The following is a 19,419-nucleotide window of genomic DNA, read 5'->3' as shown; positions in this document are numbered from 1 at the left end:
GAGCTGGGCCGATCTGAAGCCAGGAGCCAGGAGCTTTCTCCAGGCCTCCCATATTGTGCAGGGGCCCAAGGACTTGGGCCATCTTCTACTGCTTTCCCAGTCCTTAGCAGAGAGCTGGATCAGAAATGGAGCAGCCAGTACTGAACCAGCAGCAATATGGGATGCCAGCACTGCAAGTGGCAGCTTTACCTGCTACACTACAGCACCAGCCCCAGGCTGGGGCTTTTAACCTGCTGCGGCACAGCACCAACCCCCTCCCTGCCTCCATTAACCTTAAAGAGGGAAGTGCTAAAAAAAAAAAAAGGGGGGGGGGGAGTGCTGATAGGCATTCTAATTACCATCCTTCAGTTTATATGAAACTTAGTTACAGGTTAATCTTTTTTAAAAATTATTTATTTGACAGAGTTAGACAGAGAGAAAGATCTTCCTTCCGTTGGTTCACCCCCTAAATGGCCACTATGGCCAGATCTACACCGATCCGAAGCCAGGAGCCAGGTGCAGGGGCCCAAGCACTTGGACCATATTCTACTGCCTTCCTGGGCCACAGCAAAGAGCTGGAAGAGGAGCAACCAGGACTAGAACCCGGCACCCATATGGGATGCCAGCAGCGCAGGCAGATAATTAACCAAGTGAGCCATGGCACCGGCCCCTATAGGTTAATCTTTGAAATGTAGTCTTAGAGAAATTCATTTACATTTAATAGTTTTCTTAGAGCAGTCAGACAGTTCATTTTAATATTCCTGCTGCTAAACTGGGTCCATGTTCAGTGTTGGGATTCTGATGTCAGTACCTGTATTTCTTTTCTTCTCTTCTCTTCTCTTCTCTTTTCTTTTCTTTCTTTTTCTTTTCCTTTTTTTTTTTTTTTTAAGATTTATTGATCAGGGCCGACACTGTGGTGTAGCAGATAGGGCTGCCCATTTGGGTACCAGTTCGAGTCCCAGCTGCTCCACTTCCAATTCAGCTCTTAAAAAAAAAAAAAAGATTTATTTATTTATTTGAAAGTCAGAGTCACACTAAAGGAGAGAGGTCTTCCATCCACTGATTCACTCCCTGGATGGCTGCAATGGTCAGAGATGACTCGATTAGAAGCTAGGACCCAGGAGCTTTTTCTGGGTCTCCAACGTGGGTGTAGGGGCCTATGGACTTGGGCCACTTCCACTGCTTTCCCAGGCCACTGCAGAGAGCTTAATCGGAAGTGGGGCAACTGGGACTCCAACCAGCGTCTATATGGAATTCTGACATTGCAGGTGGCAGCTCTACCAGCTATGCTGCAGTGTTGGCTGCATTTATTATATTTTAATATTAAATAGTATGCAGTGTCAACTTGACGACCTGACACCGGATTGTAGTTTGATGCTGTGCTTGGAGTGGGCAGCTGTGACTTTCTGAGCAATTTGGTATTTAAGAGCTTCTCCAGACCTGGCTTTTGGCTCTCTAGTAGTTGTCATGCTAGGTGTTTTTAAGCAGTGTCATGTGCCAGGCATGATGCTATCTGCTTTAGATGCCACTGATGAAGTAAAAGGCAAGTGAGTGTGCATCGTGCCACTGTTTGGTAAGTGGGGAGTCAGATTCCTGCACCTAGGCTCTTAACTCCTGAGATACTTCAGCCAGTTGAACTTTGAAGGCGTCCTTGAACTCTGAATTAACATTGGAAATTTTTTGCATATGCTTGTTTTCCCAGTGAAAGGATTTATAACTTTCTACAGATTTTTCCAAAGGATTTTTTAATTTCTTCCCTCAGTGCAGAAAATATTTTAGTACATGGTTACTACTTAGGAATTTCTTTAATGATTTGTCGTTGCTGTTTTGATAATTAAATTAGATTTTAAAATATCAACATCGCTTTTTATTTAACCATGTTTAGAGCCTTTATTGCCCTTTTCCCATGCTAACTCATCATTTGGAATATGCAGCAGCAGAGGCTTTTACTTGAAATTAATGAATTATTTTAAGTGCCAAAGAATTCTTCGCACATTTGTTGCCATAGAAGAAGAAATAATTAAACATAAGTTAAATGTGATTCTTCTCCATTACATTCCTGCCCTCCCAGTGATGAAACTTTGTTAAAAAAAAAAAAAAAATTTGAGGGACCAAAGTCTGGCATTGTGGCATAGCAGATAAAGCCACTGCCTGCAATGCTGGCATCCCATATGGGCACTGGTTCATGTTTTGGCTGCTCCGCTTCTAATTCAGCTTCCTCCTAATGAACTGGCAAAAGCAGCAGCAGATGGCCCAAGTCCCTAGGTCCCTACCACCCACTTCAGCCTGCCCCAGTACTGGCTCTTGTGGCTATCTGGGGAGTGAAAGTGAACCAGTGGAAGATCTCACTCTTGCTCTCACTTTCTCTCCATCTCTCCCTTTCTCTAACTCTGACTTTCAAAATAAATTTTTTAAAAATTTATTTGAAAGAGTTACAGAGAGGGTAGAGACAGAGATCTTTCATCTGCTGGTTTACTCCCAAATGGCCGCAACAGCTGGAGCTGAGCCAATCCGAAGCCAGGAGCCAGGAGCCAGAGCTTCCTCTTGTGTCTCCTACAGTGGTTGCAGGGGCCCAAGGAGTTGGGCCATCCTCTGCTGCCTTCTCAGGTGCATCAGCAGGGAGCTGGATCAGAAGTGGAGCAGCTGGGACTCGAACCTGTGCTCACATGGGATGCCGGCACTGCAGGCTGGAGCTTTAACCCACTGCACCACAGCACCAGCCCCCAAAATCAATCTTTAAAAATAAATATTTCAGGGGCAGGCATTATGGTGCAGTAAGCTAACCTACCACCTGTAACTTTGCCATCCCATATCAGCACCAGTTTGAGTCCTGGCTGTTCTGCTTCCTATCTAGTTCCCTGCTAATGTGCCTGGAAAAACAATGGAGGATGACTCAAGTGCTTGGGCCCCTGCAATCCATATGAGAGGCTTAGGTGGAGCTCCGAGATCCTGGATTTGTCTGACCCAGTTCCAGCTGTTGTGGCCATTTGGGGAGTGATCTAGCAAGTGTAAGATCTGTCTTCTCCCCACCTAGTAGATCTGCTTTTCAAATAAATAAATATTTTAACAAAATTTAAGTGGGGAAGAGAGCTCCCACATTTCCTGGCTTTTCAAATGCCTACAACAGCCGCGTCTGGGCCAGACAAAAGCTGGGAGTCTGGAACACAGTCCAAGTCCCCATGTGGGTGGGAGGAACCCAGTTACTTAGGCTATCACCTCAACCTTTCAGTGCCTATATTAGCAAGAAGTTAGAATCAGAAATGGGAGCTAGGCATCAAACCGAGGTGTACCAATAAGGGATATATGCATCTCAACCAGCCTTTCAACTACTAGGAGAAACATTTGTCCTGATGAAACTTCTTTTTTTTTTTTTTTTAAGGTTTATTTATTGTGGCTGCTGCTGTGGAATAGTGGGTAAAGCTGCTGCCTACAGTGCTGGCATCACATATGGGTGCTGGTTCGAGACCCAGGTGCTCCACTTCTGATCCAGCTCTATCCTATGGCCTGGGAAAGTGGTGGAAGATGGCCCAAGTCCTTGGGCCCCTGCACCTGTGTGGGAGACCCAGAAGAAGCTCCAGGCTCCTAGCTTTGGGTCAGCCCAGCTCTGGCTGTTGCAGCCATTTGGGGAGTGAACCAGTGGGTGGAAGACCTCTCTCTCTGCCTCTGCCTCTCTGTGACTGTGCCTTTCAAATAAATATATTTGTTTAAAAAATTTTATTTATTTATTTATTTGAAAGGCAGAATCAGAGAGAGAGGGAGAGAAAGATCCATCCACTGGTTCACTCCCCGAATGGCTGCAATGGCTGGGGCTGAGCCAGGCTGAAGCCAGGAGCTTCATCCAGGTCTTCCATGTGGGTTCAGGGGCCCAAGCACTTGAGCCATCTTCTGTTTTCCCAGGTGCATTAGCAAGGAGTTGGATCAGAAGTGGAGCAGTGGGGATTGGAACCAATGTCCATATAGGATGCTAGCATCTCAGGGTGGCTGCTTAATCTGCTAGACCACAACACTGGCCCCCTGAGGAAACTTTTGAATGGATGAAATGATGACAATTTGTTGTGCTATATTCCTGAAGATAAAGGGTTTTTGAGAGCACAGAGAACACTCAGTTCAGAATTTGTCAGAGGTTGTGGGGAATAACATCTCAGTAGCTATGTTTATTTTCACTTGCCATTCAGGGCAGGATATCAGAAAGTTTTAGTTAAGAAATGATTATATGATGAATCTCATGCTTTAGGAATCTCATGTCTAGAATTTGATGGCATTTGGGGAGATGAGAAGAAGGGAGATTATTTACAAAGTTGGGATAGTAATTCAGTTCAAAGGTGTTTATCAGTTTTTTTGTTTTAAATGGGAAGAGGTTGGGAATGGCTTTTTAAAAAGTGATGATAGGAGTCTGTAGGGTCATAAAAGGGTTCGCTAGACATTAGCTTAGATACTTGGACTGAAATTTGGCATGCAGCTGTGACTGTATGAAGCCATGAAAATATGAAAGCATAACTCCAATGAGACGGTGTAGTAAAAGCTCCTTCATCACATGGGCGCTGAACTCTGTCACAAGATTGGACACTTTGTTCCTGTGAAACCTGGGATACCTATGGAATGGTCAAAGCTGTGGCTGGTAGACTTCTCTTGAGTGAGTGTCTTTCTTCCTATTCTTTCTGTCCATTGCTTGTATGCTTACCAAAGCTGAGTCAGTTTGCTCCAAAATTTGTTCATCTCAGTTATACTCATTGGTGCAATTATATAAACCAGTATTATATAAGTCACAATAGCTAGAAGAGAGCTTTTGAATGTTCTCACCACAAGAAATGATAAATGTCTGAGAAGGTGGATAACCTAATAAAATAAAGTGCAAAAACAGTTATTCATTTAAAAACTTGAGAGTGTCTCAGAATTAAAGAAAACTGTTGAATTAGGTATATGGAAAGGATGATGAGAGACTGAAAAATAGTCATTCCAGAGGCATTGTATCATGCAGATTATTTTTCAGCTAGCTCAGTTGTACTTTATTTTCTTAAAATGATTTATTTATTTGAAAGAGTTACACAGAGTGAGAAGGAGAAGCGGGGGGGGGGGGGGGTCTTCCATCCACTGGTTCAGTCCCTGATTGGCCACAACGGCTGGAGCTGTGCCAATCCAGAGCCAGGAGCTTCTTCCAGGTCTCCCATGTGAGTACAGGGACCCAAGGACTTGGGCCATCTTCTACTGCTTTCCCAGGCCATAGCAGAGAGCTGAGTCAGAAGTGGAGTGGCTGGGTCTCATACCAGCACTCATATGGGATGCCAGGTGCCACGGCTTTACCCGCTACGCCACAGTGCCAGTCCCTTCAGTTGTACTTTAAAGAAAAAAGTGAAAAATCTCAGATAATACATTGTGATTGTGGTTTGTGGGAGAAAGTGGCAGGGCTGTCTAATTGAGTTAAAAATTTAAAAAAAAAGGCCCAAGTGAAGGAACATGACTAGATATGCTAGATATGCAGATATTAACTTTTATAGTTGCCTCTTTATGTTACTTTTTATATTTTCTTCCAGTTGTACAGGGCAAGAGAACTTTTACTTTTTTTAATGCAGAGGAAGAGTGGTCAAAGGAGGTAGAGAAAGAATGGCTAAGGAAACAGGTAGACTTGCACAGGACTGTAGAGAAACAGTGGGCTTCAGATAGAGGGCTTAGTCTTACCATGCTGAGATATTCATCCCTTTGGCAGTAAGCAGGAGTCTGGTGAACTTGGAAGAAACTTTTTTAGTGGAGGTTGAAGGCAGAAACAGTCTTGGAAGGAATATGTTAGGCTACCTCCTGCCAGGGCCTTCTGTCAGGGTCAGTGCCCAGCCCCTTGTGGTTTTGTCCTCTCTGCATCTTTCCCTGCCTTATTTCTATCTCTTTCACTTGGGTGGGTGGGGAGTTGTTTGTTTTGATACTGTAGGATTTGATAGGGATCTTGGGGGGAATATTAAACAGCTCTGGGAGGTACACAGCAAGAAGGTATTATATCGGCCAGAGCTGCGGCTCACTTGGCTAATCCTCCACCTGTTCCGCCGGCATCCCGGGTTCTAGTCCCGGTTGGGCCGCCGGATTCTGTCCTGCTTGCTCCTCTTCCAGTCCAGCTCTCTGTTGTGGCCCGGGAAGGCAGTGGAGGATGGCCCAAGTGCTTGAGCCCTGCACCCGCATGGGAGACCAGGAGGAAGCACCTGGCTCCTGGCTTCAGATCAGTGCAGCGTGCCGGCCATGGCTGCCATTTGTTGGGTGAACCAACGGAAGGAAGACCTTTCTGTCTCTCTCTCACTCTCTATAACTCTGCCTGTCCAAAAAAAAAAAAAAAAAGTATTTATATGATGAATGTGCAAACTGAAACCTAAAGGGATACACCTAATTTCTTTTTCTTTTTTTTAAATTTATTTGACAGAGTTAGTGAGAGGGGCAGAGAGAAAGGTTTTCCTTCCATTGGTTCACCTCCCAAATGGCCACTATGGCCGAAGCTATGCCATTCTGAAGCCAGGAGTTAGGTGCTTCTTCCTGGTCTCCCATGCAGGTATAAGGGCCTAAGCACTTGGGCCATCCTCCACTGCCCTCCCGGGCCACAGCCGAGAGCTAGACTGGAAGAGGAGCAACTGGGACAGAATCCAGCACCCATATTAGATGCCGGCACCGCAGGTGGAGGATTAACCAAGTGAGCCACTGTGCCGGCCCCTGGGATGTACCTAATTTCAACAATATCGCAATTAAATAACAAAGCCATGATTCAGGTGTACCTCTTCAGAAAGGATTCATGCAATCATTCATTTGATAAATCATGACTGACCACCTGTTAAGTTCTTACTGCCACTTGGGTGCTGGAGGTGCAACTGTTGTTTAAATTGATGTCACTTAGACCTATAATTTCCTAGTGTAAGAAGAAAGGGTAACACTAAATGCAATATATTGAAAATTGGTTAGCACAGAATATTAGAGTACGTTATGCATAACAGAACAGAAGAATACTGGAAGCAGTAGACCCAAAAACAAGTAATCCTCAGGACATAGAAGCAATTCATGTTGCACAGCAGATCAAGCTGCACCTGCAATCCTGGCTGCTCCACCTCCAATCCAGTCCCTGCTAATGCACTTGGGAGAGCAACGGAAGATGGCCTAAATGTTCAGGCCCCTGCTGCACATGCGGCAGACTCATTTGAAGCTCCTGGTTCCTGGCTGCAGCTAAGCTTAGCCCTGACTGTTGCAGCTGTCTGAGGAGTGAATCAGCAGATGGAAGATTGATCTCTCTCTGCCCCCTTGTCTCTCCCTTTCTAACTCTCAATGCAAATAAATAATTTTTTTAAATTGAAAAAAATTTTTCTTTGAAAGGTAAAGTGAGAGGGGGAGGGGGAGAGAGAGAGAGAGAGAGAGAGAATATGAGAATATCACCCATTACTGGATCACTCCCTGAGTGGTCACAACAGTCAAGGCTATGCTAGGCCAATGCCAGGATCTCTATCTGGGTCTGTCATGTGGGTGCAGGGGCCCAAGTACTTGACCCACCATCTGCTTTGCTAGGCACGTTAACAGGAAGCAGAATCATAAGTAGAGCAGCTGGAACTTGAACTGGCACTCTGGATACAGGAAGCCAGTGTTGCAAGTTGTGGCCTAACCCTCTCTGTCACAACTGGTCCCTTGCTTTGTGTCTTTTGAGGTAGAATAGGCTTGGGCATATTTAAGCAGAGATACGCAGGAACCAGAAAATGAGAGATTAGAGGTTAGTTGTGAAAAAAGAGCAGAGGGAATGGGATACAGACCATAGAAAGGATTAATGTTGCATGTTGGATAGGACCGATGCTTTTTTTTTTTTTTTTTTTAAAGATTTATTTAAGTGACAGAGATCATCCACCATAAGGGATGCTGGCACATCAGGCAATGGTTTAACCTGTGCCACAGCACCAGCTCCAAATTTAGTATTCTTAATAGACATTTTTTGCACTTCAGTGAAAGGGAAACATTCCATAACAGTTATAATCCTGTATAGTTCTTAACAGTCATACCTCACAAGGTACCTAAATATAGCCTGGACACAAAGAGAACTAATGGAAACGTCACAAAATACTTTTTCCTCAGTTTTTACATCAGAAAGGACTGGTAGAAACAAACAAAAGTTGGTTCGGGGGCTGGTGTCCTGGTATAATGGGTAAAGCCACTGCCTGCAATGCCAGCATCCCATATGTATGCTGGTTTGTGTCCCAGTTGCACCACTTCCTATCCAGCTCCCTGATAACAGCCTGGGAAAGCAGCAGCGGGTGGCCCAAGTGCTCAGACCACTGCTAACCTTGTGGGAGACACAGATGAAGCTCCTGGCTTCAGTCTGACTCAGCCCTGGCCAATGAGGCCATTTGGGGAGTGAAGCAGTGGATGGAAGAACTCTTCTCTGTGTCTCTTCCTCTCTCTATGTAACTCTGCCTTTTCAAATAAATCTTTTTTTTTTAATACTAAATTCAAGAAAAGAAGCCAATACATTAATATATATCTTGAAAGAAGAATTTTTTTTAAAGATTTATTTATTTATTTGAAAGAGTTACACAGAGAAAGGAGAGGCAGAGAGATTCAGAGAGGTCTAACATTCATGGTTTACTCTTCAATTGGCCACAGGGGCCGGAGCTGTGCTCATCTGAAGCCAGGAGCCAGGAGCTTCTTACAGGTCTCCCATGTGGGTGCAGAGGCCCAAGGACTTGGGCCATCTCCACTGCTTTCCCAGCCACAGCAGAGAGCTGGATTGGAAGTAGAGCAGCCAGGTCTTGAACTGGCGCCCATATGGGATGCCAGTGCTTCAGGTCAGTGTGTTAACCCACTGTGCCACAGTGCCGGCCCAAGAATTTTATTTTATCATTACTTAAAATGCTGTTAAATGTCTATTAATTGTTAAGGAAGGTGATTTGTATGTTCAGATAATAAGACTTTAGGGACTAACCATAGGGCTTTATAAGAACTGGAGGAAGACAAGTTGCCATTTTTTATATCTACTTTGTCATCATCAAACAGCTGTTTACTACTTTAGAACTCTTGTAGATTCTTCTAAATTTTTTGATAGCTTGTTGAATTTTTCTCTGCCTTTTATTACCATTCAAGATACTTTTTTTTTTTTTTTTTTTTTATTTTTGACAGGCAGAGTGGACAGTGAGAGAGAGGCAGAGAGAAAGGTCTTCCTTTTTGCCGTTGGTTCACCCTCCAATGGCCGCCGCGGTAGCGCGCTGCGGCCGGCGCACTGCGCTGTTCCGATGGCAGGAGCCAGGTGCTTATCCTGGTCTCCCATGGGGTGCAGAGCCCAAGCACTTGGGCCATCCTCCACTGCACTCCCTGGCCACAGCAGAGAGCTGGCCTGGAAGAGGGGCAACCGGGACAGGATCGGTGCCCCGACCGGGACTAGAACCCGGTGTGCCGGCGCCGCAAGGCGGAGGATTAGCCTGTTGAGCCACGGCGCCGGCTTTTTTTTTTTTTTTTGACAGGCAGAGTGGATAGTGAGAGAGAGAGAGAGACAGAGAGAAAGGTCTTCCTTTTTGCCGTTGATTTACTCTCCAATGGCCGCTGCGGCCGGCTCATCTTGCTGATCCGAAGCCAGGAGCCAGGTGCTTCTCCTGGTCTCCCATGCGGGTGCAGGGCCCAAGCACTTGGGCCATCCTCCACTGCCTTCCCGGGCCATAGCAGAGATCTGGCCTGGAAGAGGGGCAACCGGGATAGAATCCGGCGCCCCAACCTGGACTAGAACCTGGTGTGCCGGCGCCGCAAGGTGGAGGATTAGCCTGTTAAGCCACGGCGCCGGCCTCAAGATACTTTTACTTAAAGATTTATTTGTTATTTGAAAGGCAGAGCAACAGAGAGAGAGAGAGAGAGAGAGAATCATCCATCCCCTGGTTTACTACCCACATGGCCACAATGGGCGGGGCAGGGCTAGGCTGAAGCCAGGTGCTTGGAGCTCCATATGGATCTCCCAGGAGGGTGGCTGGAGCCCTGATCCTCTGCTGCATTCCCAGACACTTTAGCAGGGATGTGGATAACCACTCCATTTCTTTTAATGTAGCATACTTGAAGGTGTGATTGTAGTACTTTAAGAAATTGGTCTTTTTATAGGAAAAAAGTGAAAACATTCTGTAAGTAAACATTTTTTAAAAGATTTATTTATTTGAAAGAGTTATACAGAGGAGAGGCAGAGAGAGAGAGTCTTCCACCCACTGGTTTACTCCCCAGTTGGTTGCAATAGCCGGAGCTGTGACATTCCAAAGCCAGGAACTGCTTTTGGGTCTCCCACGTGGGTGCAGGGGCCCAAGGACTTGGGCCATCTTCTACTGCTTTCCCAGGTCATAGCAGAGAGCTGGATCAGAAGTGGGCAGCCGGGACTTGAATCCCATATATGATGCCGGCACTGCAGGCCAGGGCGTTAACCTGCTGCACCACAGCACCAGCCCCAGTAAACATTTTTCTAACTCTGTTTACTCATATATATTGTTTTACTGTTATAGTTTATGTTCTAGAAATTGTTGTGGAAGAGTCGGGAACCTTAGTCTTTAGTTTTGGTTTGCTAGGAAGAAATATTGCCCCAGTTTGAGCAGCACATGTTGAGTTCTAGATTTCTTACTACTACTCCCATCTCACTCTTTGCTTAATATTATACAATTTCTTTCTCTCCTTCTCCTCCTCCTCCAAGATTTATTTATTTATTCAAAAGGCAGAGTGACAGAGGAGAGACACAGAGAAATCTTGCACCTGCTGGTTCTTTCCTCAAGTGGCCACACAGCTGGGGCTGAGCCAGGAGCCTGGAGCTTCATCTGGGTCTCTCATTTGGATGGAAAATGCCCAGGCACATTAGCAGGAAGCAGGATCAGAAGTGGAGCATCCAGGACTCAAACTAGAGCTATACGGGATTCTGGCATCACAGGTGACAGCTTAACCTACTTTGCCACAACGTAAGCCCCATAAGTACTGATTTTCAATTGGAAAACTGTAGTTAAATGATTATAAATTGGATAGCACACTAGATACAATCTGTAGTCCTTGAAGAAATGTAGGATCTAGTCAAGGCTGAGGTGAATAGAAACTTTGTCCACTCATGGTACAACTCTAGAGTTTATTTTTGAATAGATCTTCTTGGGTCTTTTAGGGACCTTTCAGTATTGTGATTTTATTTGTCCTGATTTTTGTTGATGCAGGTGTAAGCTCATTTTATTATATTTGTTGATCAGTACTTTTTGATTTCAAATGTAAATGAGAGGGAATATTTTCATGGAATCAGTAATCTTAGGAAAATGATCTCATACTCAGAATAAAATTTGAAATATATTACAAAGCTACAGCAATTAAAACTGCATTTTATTGGCATAAAACCAGTTCTGCAAAGCAATGGAATAGAATAGAGACCCTAGACGAAAATCCACACATCCACAGTGAACCGATGTTTGACAGAGGTGCTAAAAACATATGTTGGAAGAAAGATTGTTTTTTCAATAAATGGTGCTGGGAAGACTGGATATTCACATGCAGAAAAATTAAGCTATACTTGAGCGTCTTTCACCATTTACAGAAATCAGCTCAAAATGAATTTAAGACCGAAGTGTAAGACCTGAAACTTTGACACTTCTAGAAGGAAACAGGAAATGCTTCCAGACATTGGAATGGGCAAGATTTTTTTGAGATGGAACCCCAAAATCACAGGAAACAAAAGCAAAAATAGAGAAATGGGACATCATCAAGCTAAAGAGCTTCTGCACTGCAAAGGAAACAACAAAGTGAAAAAACAACAATGGGAGAAAATATTTGCAAGTTATATATCTGACAAGGAGCTAATAACCAGAACATATATGAAAGTCAAACAACTCTATAGCAAAAATACCCAAATCATCCAGTTTCAAAATGAGCCAGGCCAGTGTACTGGCATAGTGAGTAAAGCCATTTGGGGAATGAACCAGCTGATGGAAGCCAGTTCAAAATTATTAATTATCAGGGAAATGCAAGTCAAAACTATAATGAGGTATCACCTCACTCCAGTTAGATGGACTATTATGAAAATCACAAAAGAGAAGTATTGCCAAAGATGTGAAAAGGGAACCCCTGCATATGGTTCTTGCACATATAAATTAGTACAGCCATTGTAGAAAATAGTTTGGAAGTTCTTCAAAAAACTAAAAATAAAACTCGTATTATCTAACTACCCCACTACTGGGTACATATCCAAGGGAAATGAAATCCGTCTGTGGAAGAGATATCTGTATTCAAGTGTTTATTGTTCCACTATTCACAATAGCCAAGAAATGGGAACAACCTAAGTCCATTCACAGATGAATGGATGAGAAAAATATGGTACATGTACATAATAGAATACTATTCAGCCATAAAAGGGTGAAATCTCATTTGCAATAACATGGCTGAAACTGGAGCTCATTATGTTAAGTGAAATAAATCAAGCCAGTCAACAACTACCACATGATCTCACTCCTATACAGAGTCTTGGGGGGAAAAAAGTGATTTCATAGAGGTTTACAGTCATGGTTACCAGAAGCTAAGCAGGAAAGGGGGCAAGGAGAGGTGGAAAGGTTGAGTAAGAGGTACTTGGTTGTAGCAGATTGGATTAAGAAGTTCTGGGGTTCTTTTGAATAATAGGGAGACTGTAGATAATGTTCTTTTTATTTCTTTATTAAAAAACTGGAAGATGGTATTTTGAAGTTTTTTTAAAAGATTTATCTGAAAGGCAAAGTTACAGAGAGGCAGAGGCAGAGGCAAAGATAGAGAGAGAGAGAGAGAGAGAGAGAGAGCGCTTCTATCCACTGGTTTACTCCCCAAGTGGCCACAATGGCTGGAGCTGGGCCGATCTGAAGCCAGGAGCCCGTAGCTTCCCCCAGCTCTCCCATGAGGGTGCTAAGGCCCAAGGATTTGGACCATCTTCTGCTGCTTTCTCAAGCCATAGCAGAGAGCTGGATTGGAAGTGAAGCAGCCAGGACTCCAACTGGCACCGATATGGGATGCTGGCACTGCAGGCTGTGGCCTTACCCTTTACACCACAGTGCTGCCCCCTGAAGTTTTGTTTTTGTGTGTGTGTTTTTAAAGATTTATTTATTTTATTTGAAAGGCAGAATTACAGAGAGGCAGAGAGAGAGGTCGTCCATCCACTGGTTCATTCCCCAGATTGCTGCAATGGCTGGAGCTGTGCCAATCTGGAGCCAGGAGCCTCTTCGGGGTCTTCCACATGGGTGCAGGGGCCCAAGGATTTGGACCATCTTCTGCCTCTTTCCCAGACCATAGCAGAGAGCTAGATTGGAAGTGGAAGCAGGACTCGAACCAGTACCCATATGGGATGCTGATACTGCAAGTGGCAGCTTTACTGCTACACCACAGCACCAGCCCCCTCCCCCCACCCAAGTTTTTTTTAAAGGACATTTTATTTGAAGGGGAGAGTGACACACAGAAAGTCTTCCATCTGCTAGGTCACTCCCCAGATGACTGCAATGGCCAGGACTGGAACAAGCTGAAGCCAGAAGCCCAGAGTTCCATTGGGCTATCCCATGTGTTTCAGGGGCCCAAGTACTTTGGTTACTCTAATCTGCTTTCACAGACACATTAGTAGGGAGCTGGATGGAAAGCGGACCAGCCAGGTCTCAAACTAGCACTCTTACATGGGATGCAGGCATTGCAGGTGGTGGCTTAGTTCCCTGTGCCACAGTAGTGGCACCAGTAGTTTGAATGTCTTCAGAAAGAAATGTTAAATTTTTGAGGATATTGACCAGATTTTGTACAATGTAAACAGATATTGAAACATCACACAGTATCCCATAAATATGTACTTTTGTGTGTCAAATTTTCTTTCAATATAAAAAAATGAAACCCACAATGGAGTTAGCAAAGCTGTGCCTCAAAGGAAGATAAAAATAAAATATAAAAGATACTGAATCAGGCAGTACTAGTCTTTGCTTAAAGGGTAGTATTGCATATGAATTGTCAACAATGTTTTTTTGCCCCCTCCTCTGTGCTCTAGGAACATTTTGTTTGCCATCAACAATGGTAGTATGTAGCTAAGTAAAGAGAGCATCAAGCACAGAAATCAGCTCAAAGTGCATCTGTGGCAAATGAGCGGACTGATCTAACAGACTTGGGTGGGGGCGGGCTAGAATTGAGGGGACACGAAATGATGCAGGAAATGTTTCATTGGGCTTCTAGCACAGCGTGCTGCTGGGTCAGACATAGTGAATCTGGCACATCCACAGATCATAGCCTTAACATAGGAAGTGATTTTTAATGGGAGAAAATGCTACCAAACTGAGGAAAATGGAGGGACAGCTCGCTTTTAAGCTATGGAATTTAACATCTTTTTGAAAAAGTATTTATTTACAAGGCAGTTTTGGAGGGAGAACCAGAGAAAAAGTGAATTTCCATTGGCTGCATCACTCCCCAAATGGCCAGCACAGGGGCAGACCAAAGCCAGGTGCCTGAAACTCCATTTGGGTCTCTCACATGGGTGCAAGGGTTCAAGGAGTTGGGCCATCTTCTGCTGCTTTTCTAGTTGCATTAGCATCTCTGCTGGATCATAAGTAGAGCAGCCAGTACTGGCATGGGATACAGGTGTTGCAGGTGGTAGCCTAACGTGCTGCTGGCCCCAGGAATTTAACATCTTTATGAACTTTTTTCTTTTCTTAAATATTACCCCTTCTACTTAAAGTTAAATGAAGTAAATATGTTGTACTATATAACACAGAGGTTGAAGGTTTGGGAAATAGCTCTCCCTCGTTGTAGTGATCAGTATCACCAAGGAAAATGTTAGGCAAAATTGCGTCTTAGAAAGATAATCCTAAAAAACACATTTTTATAACTTGTAACTAATTTTATGCTTTCCTTAGCAGCAGAATGAACTATAAAAAATAAATCACATTTTCTCACTGCCGTCTTTTTCAGAAGAAGCACAGGTGTGCAAGTATAAAAGGAAAAATTTTTAGATTCATCTTGAAGTTTATCAATAGCATCTGCTTATGAGTTCCCTAATGCTGGATGCCATTTTAAAGGTTTAATTAAGCAACCACTCTGCTGAGATTGGATTCATTTCATTCATCCTTCAGTAATTTTGAGTGACACATTTACTATAATGGCACATAGCAAAAAGAAAAAACTATCAGAAGTACCAAAATTTTTTTTTTTAATTTTATTTTATTTGAAAGACAATGTTAGAGAGAGAGAGAGATCCATCCATCCATCCATCTGCTGGTTCACTCCCCAGATGGCTGTAATGGCCAGGGCTGGGCCAGGCTGAAGCCTGGAGTCAGGTGCTTCCTCTGGGTGTCCCATATAGGTGCAGGGACTCAAGCACTTGGGCCATCTTCCACTGCTATCCCAGGTACATTAACAGGGAGCTAGGTTGGAAGTGGAGCAGCTGGGACTCGATCCAGTTCCCATATAGGATGCTGGCATTGAAGGTGGCAGCTTAACCTACTACACCACAGTGCTGGACCCAAGAAACCAACTCTGAAAACTGGAAACAGTAGTTTGTTCTGTAAATGTTCCCACAAGAAGTTCATTTAAATCCTATATCTATGCAAGGTGCATGGAAGGAATATAGACTAATCTACACTAAAGTACTCTCAAAATATTCTGCTGTAAGATGAGACTATGCATTTTATATATTATAGAGTGTTGCTGGCAGCTGTGAGATTAAAAACAGTATAATCCAACAAACAGAATAAGCCAAATGAATGAGGAAATCCTATTGTATTTTCTTCTACCGCTCTATTTAGAAATGGATTCATAAAAGAAAGTTTCTATTTTAAGAAGAGTGCTTCCTTTCAACCTCAAAATGCTTTCATTTTTTATAAAGGATAATTTTGTTTTAAAGCACAACAGAGAGATCTTCCATCTGCTGGTTCACTCCCCAAATGACCGCAATAGCCAGGTCCGTACCAGGTCAAAGCCAAGAGTGAGGAACTCCATCTTTGTCTCCCACATGGGTTGTAGGAACCTCAGAGCTTGAGCCATACTTCACTACCTTCCCAGGAACATGAATAGGAAGCTAGATCAGAAGCTGAGTAGGCGCTAATTTTTTATTCAGGTGCTTTGCAACCATTTTTAGTTGTTTGTAATTTTCTTGTTGTAATTTTCTTGTTGGAGTAAGGAGAGAGGGAGGGAGGGGGAGAGAGAGAGAGAGAGAAAAGAGAGATTTTCCATACACTGGTTCCTTCCCCAAATGCCCCCAGCAGCTATGATCAGTTGTCACCAAAGTCAGCTGCCAGGAACTCGACCTGGTCTCCTGTGTGGGTGATAGCAACACAAGTAGTTGGGCCGTCATCTGCTGCCTCCCAGGTGCATTAGCAGAGAGCTGAATCAGAAGCAGAGGAAGTAGACTCCGATACAGATCTGTGCATCCCTGTTGGTGGCACACAGTGTACCACAGTAGTGCCCCATGCTCTCTTAGTCATAATAATAATTCTCTGAATAGTTTTGCTATCAACCTGCTACATAGTTAAGATTGTTTTACATTTTTGAAGATTGCCTTGTGTATCGTAAGAGACTGTAGTAAATATTTTATTTTGAATCAAGAATTCTGATTTATATGTAAAGAAGTCTTTAGAAAACCAGTGTGAGGGGCTGGTGCCATGGCACAGTAAGTTAATCCTCTGCCTTTGGCGCCGGCATCCCATATGAGTGCCGGTTCTAGTCCTGGCTGCTCCTCTTCCAATCCAGCTCTCTGCTATGGCCTGGGAAAGCAGTAGAAGATGACCAAGTCCTTGGGACCATGCACCCACATAGAAAACCAGGAAGAAACACCTGGCTCCTGGCTTCGGATCGGTGCAGCTCCGCCCGTTGCGGCCATTTGGGGAGTGAACCAGCGAACGGAAGACCTTTCTCTCTGTCTCTCCCTCTCACTGTCTGTAACTCTACCTCTTAAATCTTAAATCTTAAAGAAAGAAAAAGAAAACCAGTGTGAAATCTGAGGCTTACATTCCCCCAAGTTCTGAACAAGCTTGGTACAATTTTGTTAGGCTGTTTGTTTGACAGATGAGATTTTGAAAGTATTGTTAGCATGGAAACCACAGATAGGAGAGAGAACATTGGGTTTTCCCTCTCTATGCTTTTTCTACAAAAAGATTAAATCAAATCTGGAAAGTGACTCCTTCATTTCATTCAGTAAGGTTTTGTGTAAGCTGAAAGGCATTGAGGAGTGTGAAAGCCACATTGAAAACTAGCTCATATGCCAGAAAATACTTTGCTGTTGCTCTAGGTTTATCCCCTAGTTTGAAATATTTCGATTTGCCATTTAAAGACCTGCTTTTTGCCTGTGCAGGAAGCAATTGTTTATTTAATTTAAATCTTTTGGTCTCTTGAGCCAGTAATGGAAACCTTAGTTATTTATTGAAACTATGGTTAATACTTGCATCATCATACATTAAATCTCATTTGAGATTCAGGCATTACATGATAAAGTCTAATTTCAAGGCTTTGTATTTTTCTTACTATCAGTAATCCCTTCTCTTGGAAATCTACAGTTGCAGGACTTTTTTCAAAAGCTCCATATGTGGATATTTGTACATAGTAATTTTTTTTTTGACAGAGTTAGACAGTGAGAGAGACAGAGAAGGGTCTTCCTTCCATTGGTTCACCCCCAATATGGCCACTATGGCTGGAGCTACACCAATCCAAAGCCAGGAGCCAGGTGCCCCCTCCCGGTCTCCCATGCAGGTGCAGGGGCCCAAGGACTTGGACCATCCTCCACTGCGTTCCCTGGGCCACAGCAGAGAGCTGGACTGGAAGAGGAGCAACCAGGACTAGAACCCCGCACCCATATGGGATGCCGGCACCACAAGTGGAGGATTAACCAAGTGAGCCACAGCGCCGGCCCTGTACATAGTAATTAAGAGATATTGGTGAAAAGATAACTTATAGATAAAATGAATAGTCAAAATCAGTGTTTATTTTACTGAGGCTATGCCATCATTACTTTTGTAACCTTTGATTTTGGACAATTTCAAATACAGAAGACTAAACAGAGTAGTATAATGAATCACTGTACCTCTTTCTCAGGATAAACAGTTATGAACCTTCATGTCTCTGTCCCCCATATTGAGAAAAATTCTACACACTGTATTTTTCCCTGTAACCATTTCACCATGGAACTCTAAAATGGGTGCTGAAGGTCCGTCCTATGGGCTGCATAAGGCTTGTGAAATCCTTTGGTCTGGTCCTGCCAAAGCAAAACTGCAGACAGGGCTGGAAATAAAAGTAAATCAGTAGCAGGCTAATTTATTTTTATTTTATTATTATTTTTTGAAGATGTATTTATTTGAAAGGCAGAGTTATAGAGAGGCAGAGGCAGAGAGAGATAGAGAGGATCTTCTACCTACTGGTTCACTCCCCAAATGGCGCAAGGGCCAGAGCTGCGCCAACCCTAAGCCAGGAGCTTCCTCCAGGTCTCCCACATGGGTGCAGGGGCCCAAGGATTTGGGCCATCTTCTACTGTTTTCCCAGGCCTTAGCAGAGAGCTGGATTGGAAGTGGAGCAGCTGGGTCTAGATCCTGTGCCCATATGGGATGCTGGCACTGCAGGTGGTGGCTTTACCCATTATGCCACAGCCCTGGCCTCATCAGGCTAATTTTTAAGCTAATAATTTTGTAGGGCTTGCAGATGATATTATAAATATCCAAATGGCCGATAGCAGAAAAAAAGTTTCCCTACTCCTGTTGTACAAGGTTTTCTCTCTCTCTCTCTCTCTCTCTTTCTCTCTCTCTCTCTTTCTCTCTCTCTCTGTAAATGAAACATAATCACAACATCATCACAGCTGGAGAAAATACAGTAATTCTTCAGTACTGTCATCAGTATTATTTTTTCTGGTTCTTATTTTTAGAATATTTGGTTTTAAGGAAAACAAGTTTTCACTGGCCAGTGTTTTTTTTTTGTTTTTGTTTTTGTTTTTGTTTTTGTTTTTGTTTTTGTTTTGACAGGCAGAGTGGACAGTGAGAGAGAGAGAGAGAGAAAGGTCTTCCTTTTCCATTGTTTCACTCCCCAAATGGCCGCCACAGCCCGGTGCACTGCGCCAATCCAAAGCCAGGAGCCAGGTGCTTCTCCTGGTCTCCCATGGGGTGCAGGGCCCAAGTACTTGGGCCATCCTCCACTGCACTCCTGGGCCACAGCAGAGAGCTGGACTGGAAGAGGAGCAACCAGGACAAAATCCAGCGCCCCAACTGGGACCAGAACCCGGGGTACGGGTGCCGCAGGCAGAGGTTTAGCCAAGTGAGAGCCATGGCGGCAGCCATGGCCAGTGTGTTTTAAGTCTGCTTGTATTGAGGAGGCTGTATTGCTTGACAAATCATCTCCTGCTGTGTTAAGCCCTGCGGTGTGCCTCTGTCCCTTTTATTTGCTAAGGGATTAATCCTATCCCTTTTTGTTTACTTGCTTGTTGGTTTGTTCTTTGAAAGGCAGGCAGTAAGACAGAGGGATCAAGATGTCACATCTGGTTCACTA

At 43.9% G+C, this 19,419-nt stretch overlaps 1 protein-coding gene across 2 annotated transcripts in view; it reads left to right on the top strand.

Annotated features, from left to right (window-relative positions):
• Positions 1–19,419, top strand: part of LARP4B (La ribonucleoprotein 4B) — a 131,359-nt gene that overhangs the window by 11,759 nt on the left and 100,181 nt on the right. Inside the window, exon 1 of one of the 2 annotated variants that reach the window (XM_062211078.1) lies at positions 17,687–17,780. The exons of the other annotated variant lie outside the window; for it this stretch is intronic. Within the exon in view, the coding sequence (XP_062067062.1) occupies positions 17,745–17,780 (36 nt within the window). The 5' untranslated portion in view covers positions 17,687–17,744. Of the gene's footprint in view, positions 1–17,686; positions 17,781–19,419 lie in introns of those variants that run through there. 2 annotated transcript variants of the gene reach the window in all.

This window comes from Lepus europaeus, chromosome 14 (assembly GCF_033115175.1).
Source record: "Lepus europaeus isolate LE1 chromosome 14, mLepTim1.pri, whole genome shotgun sequence".
NCBI lineage: Eukaryota > Metazoa > Chordata > Mammalia > Lagomorpha > Leporidae > Lepus > Lepus europaeus.
The sequence above is the reverse complement of the archived record's forward strand: the minus strand, read 5'-3'. Positions and strand labels throughout refer to the sequence as shown.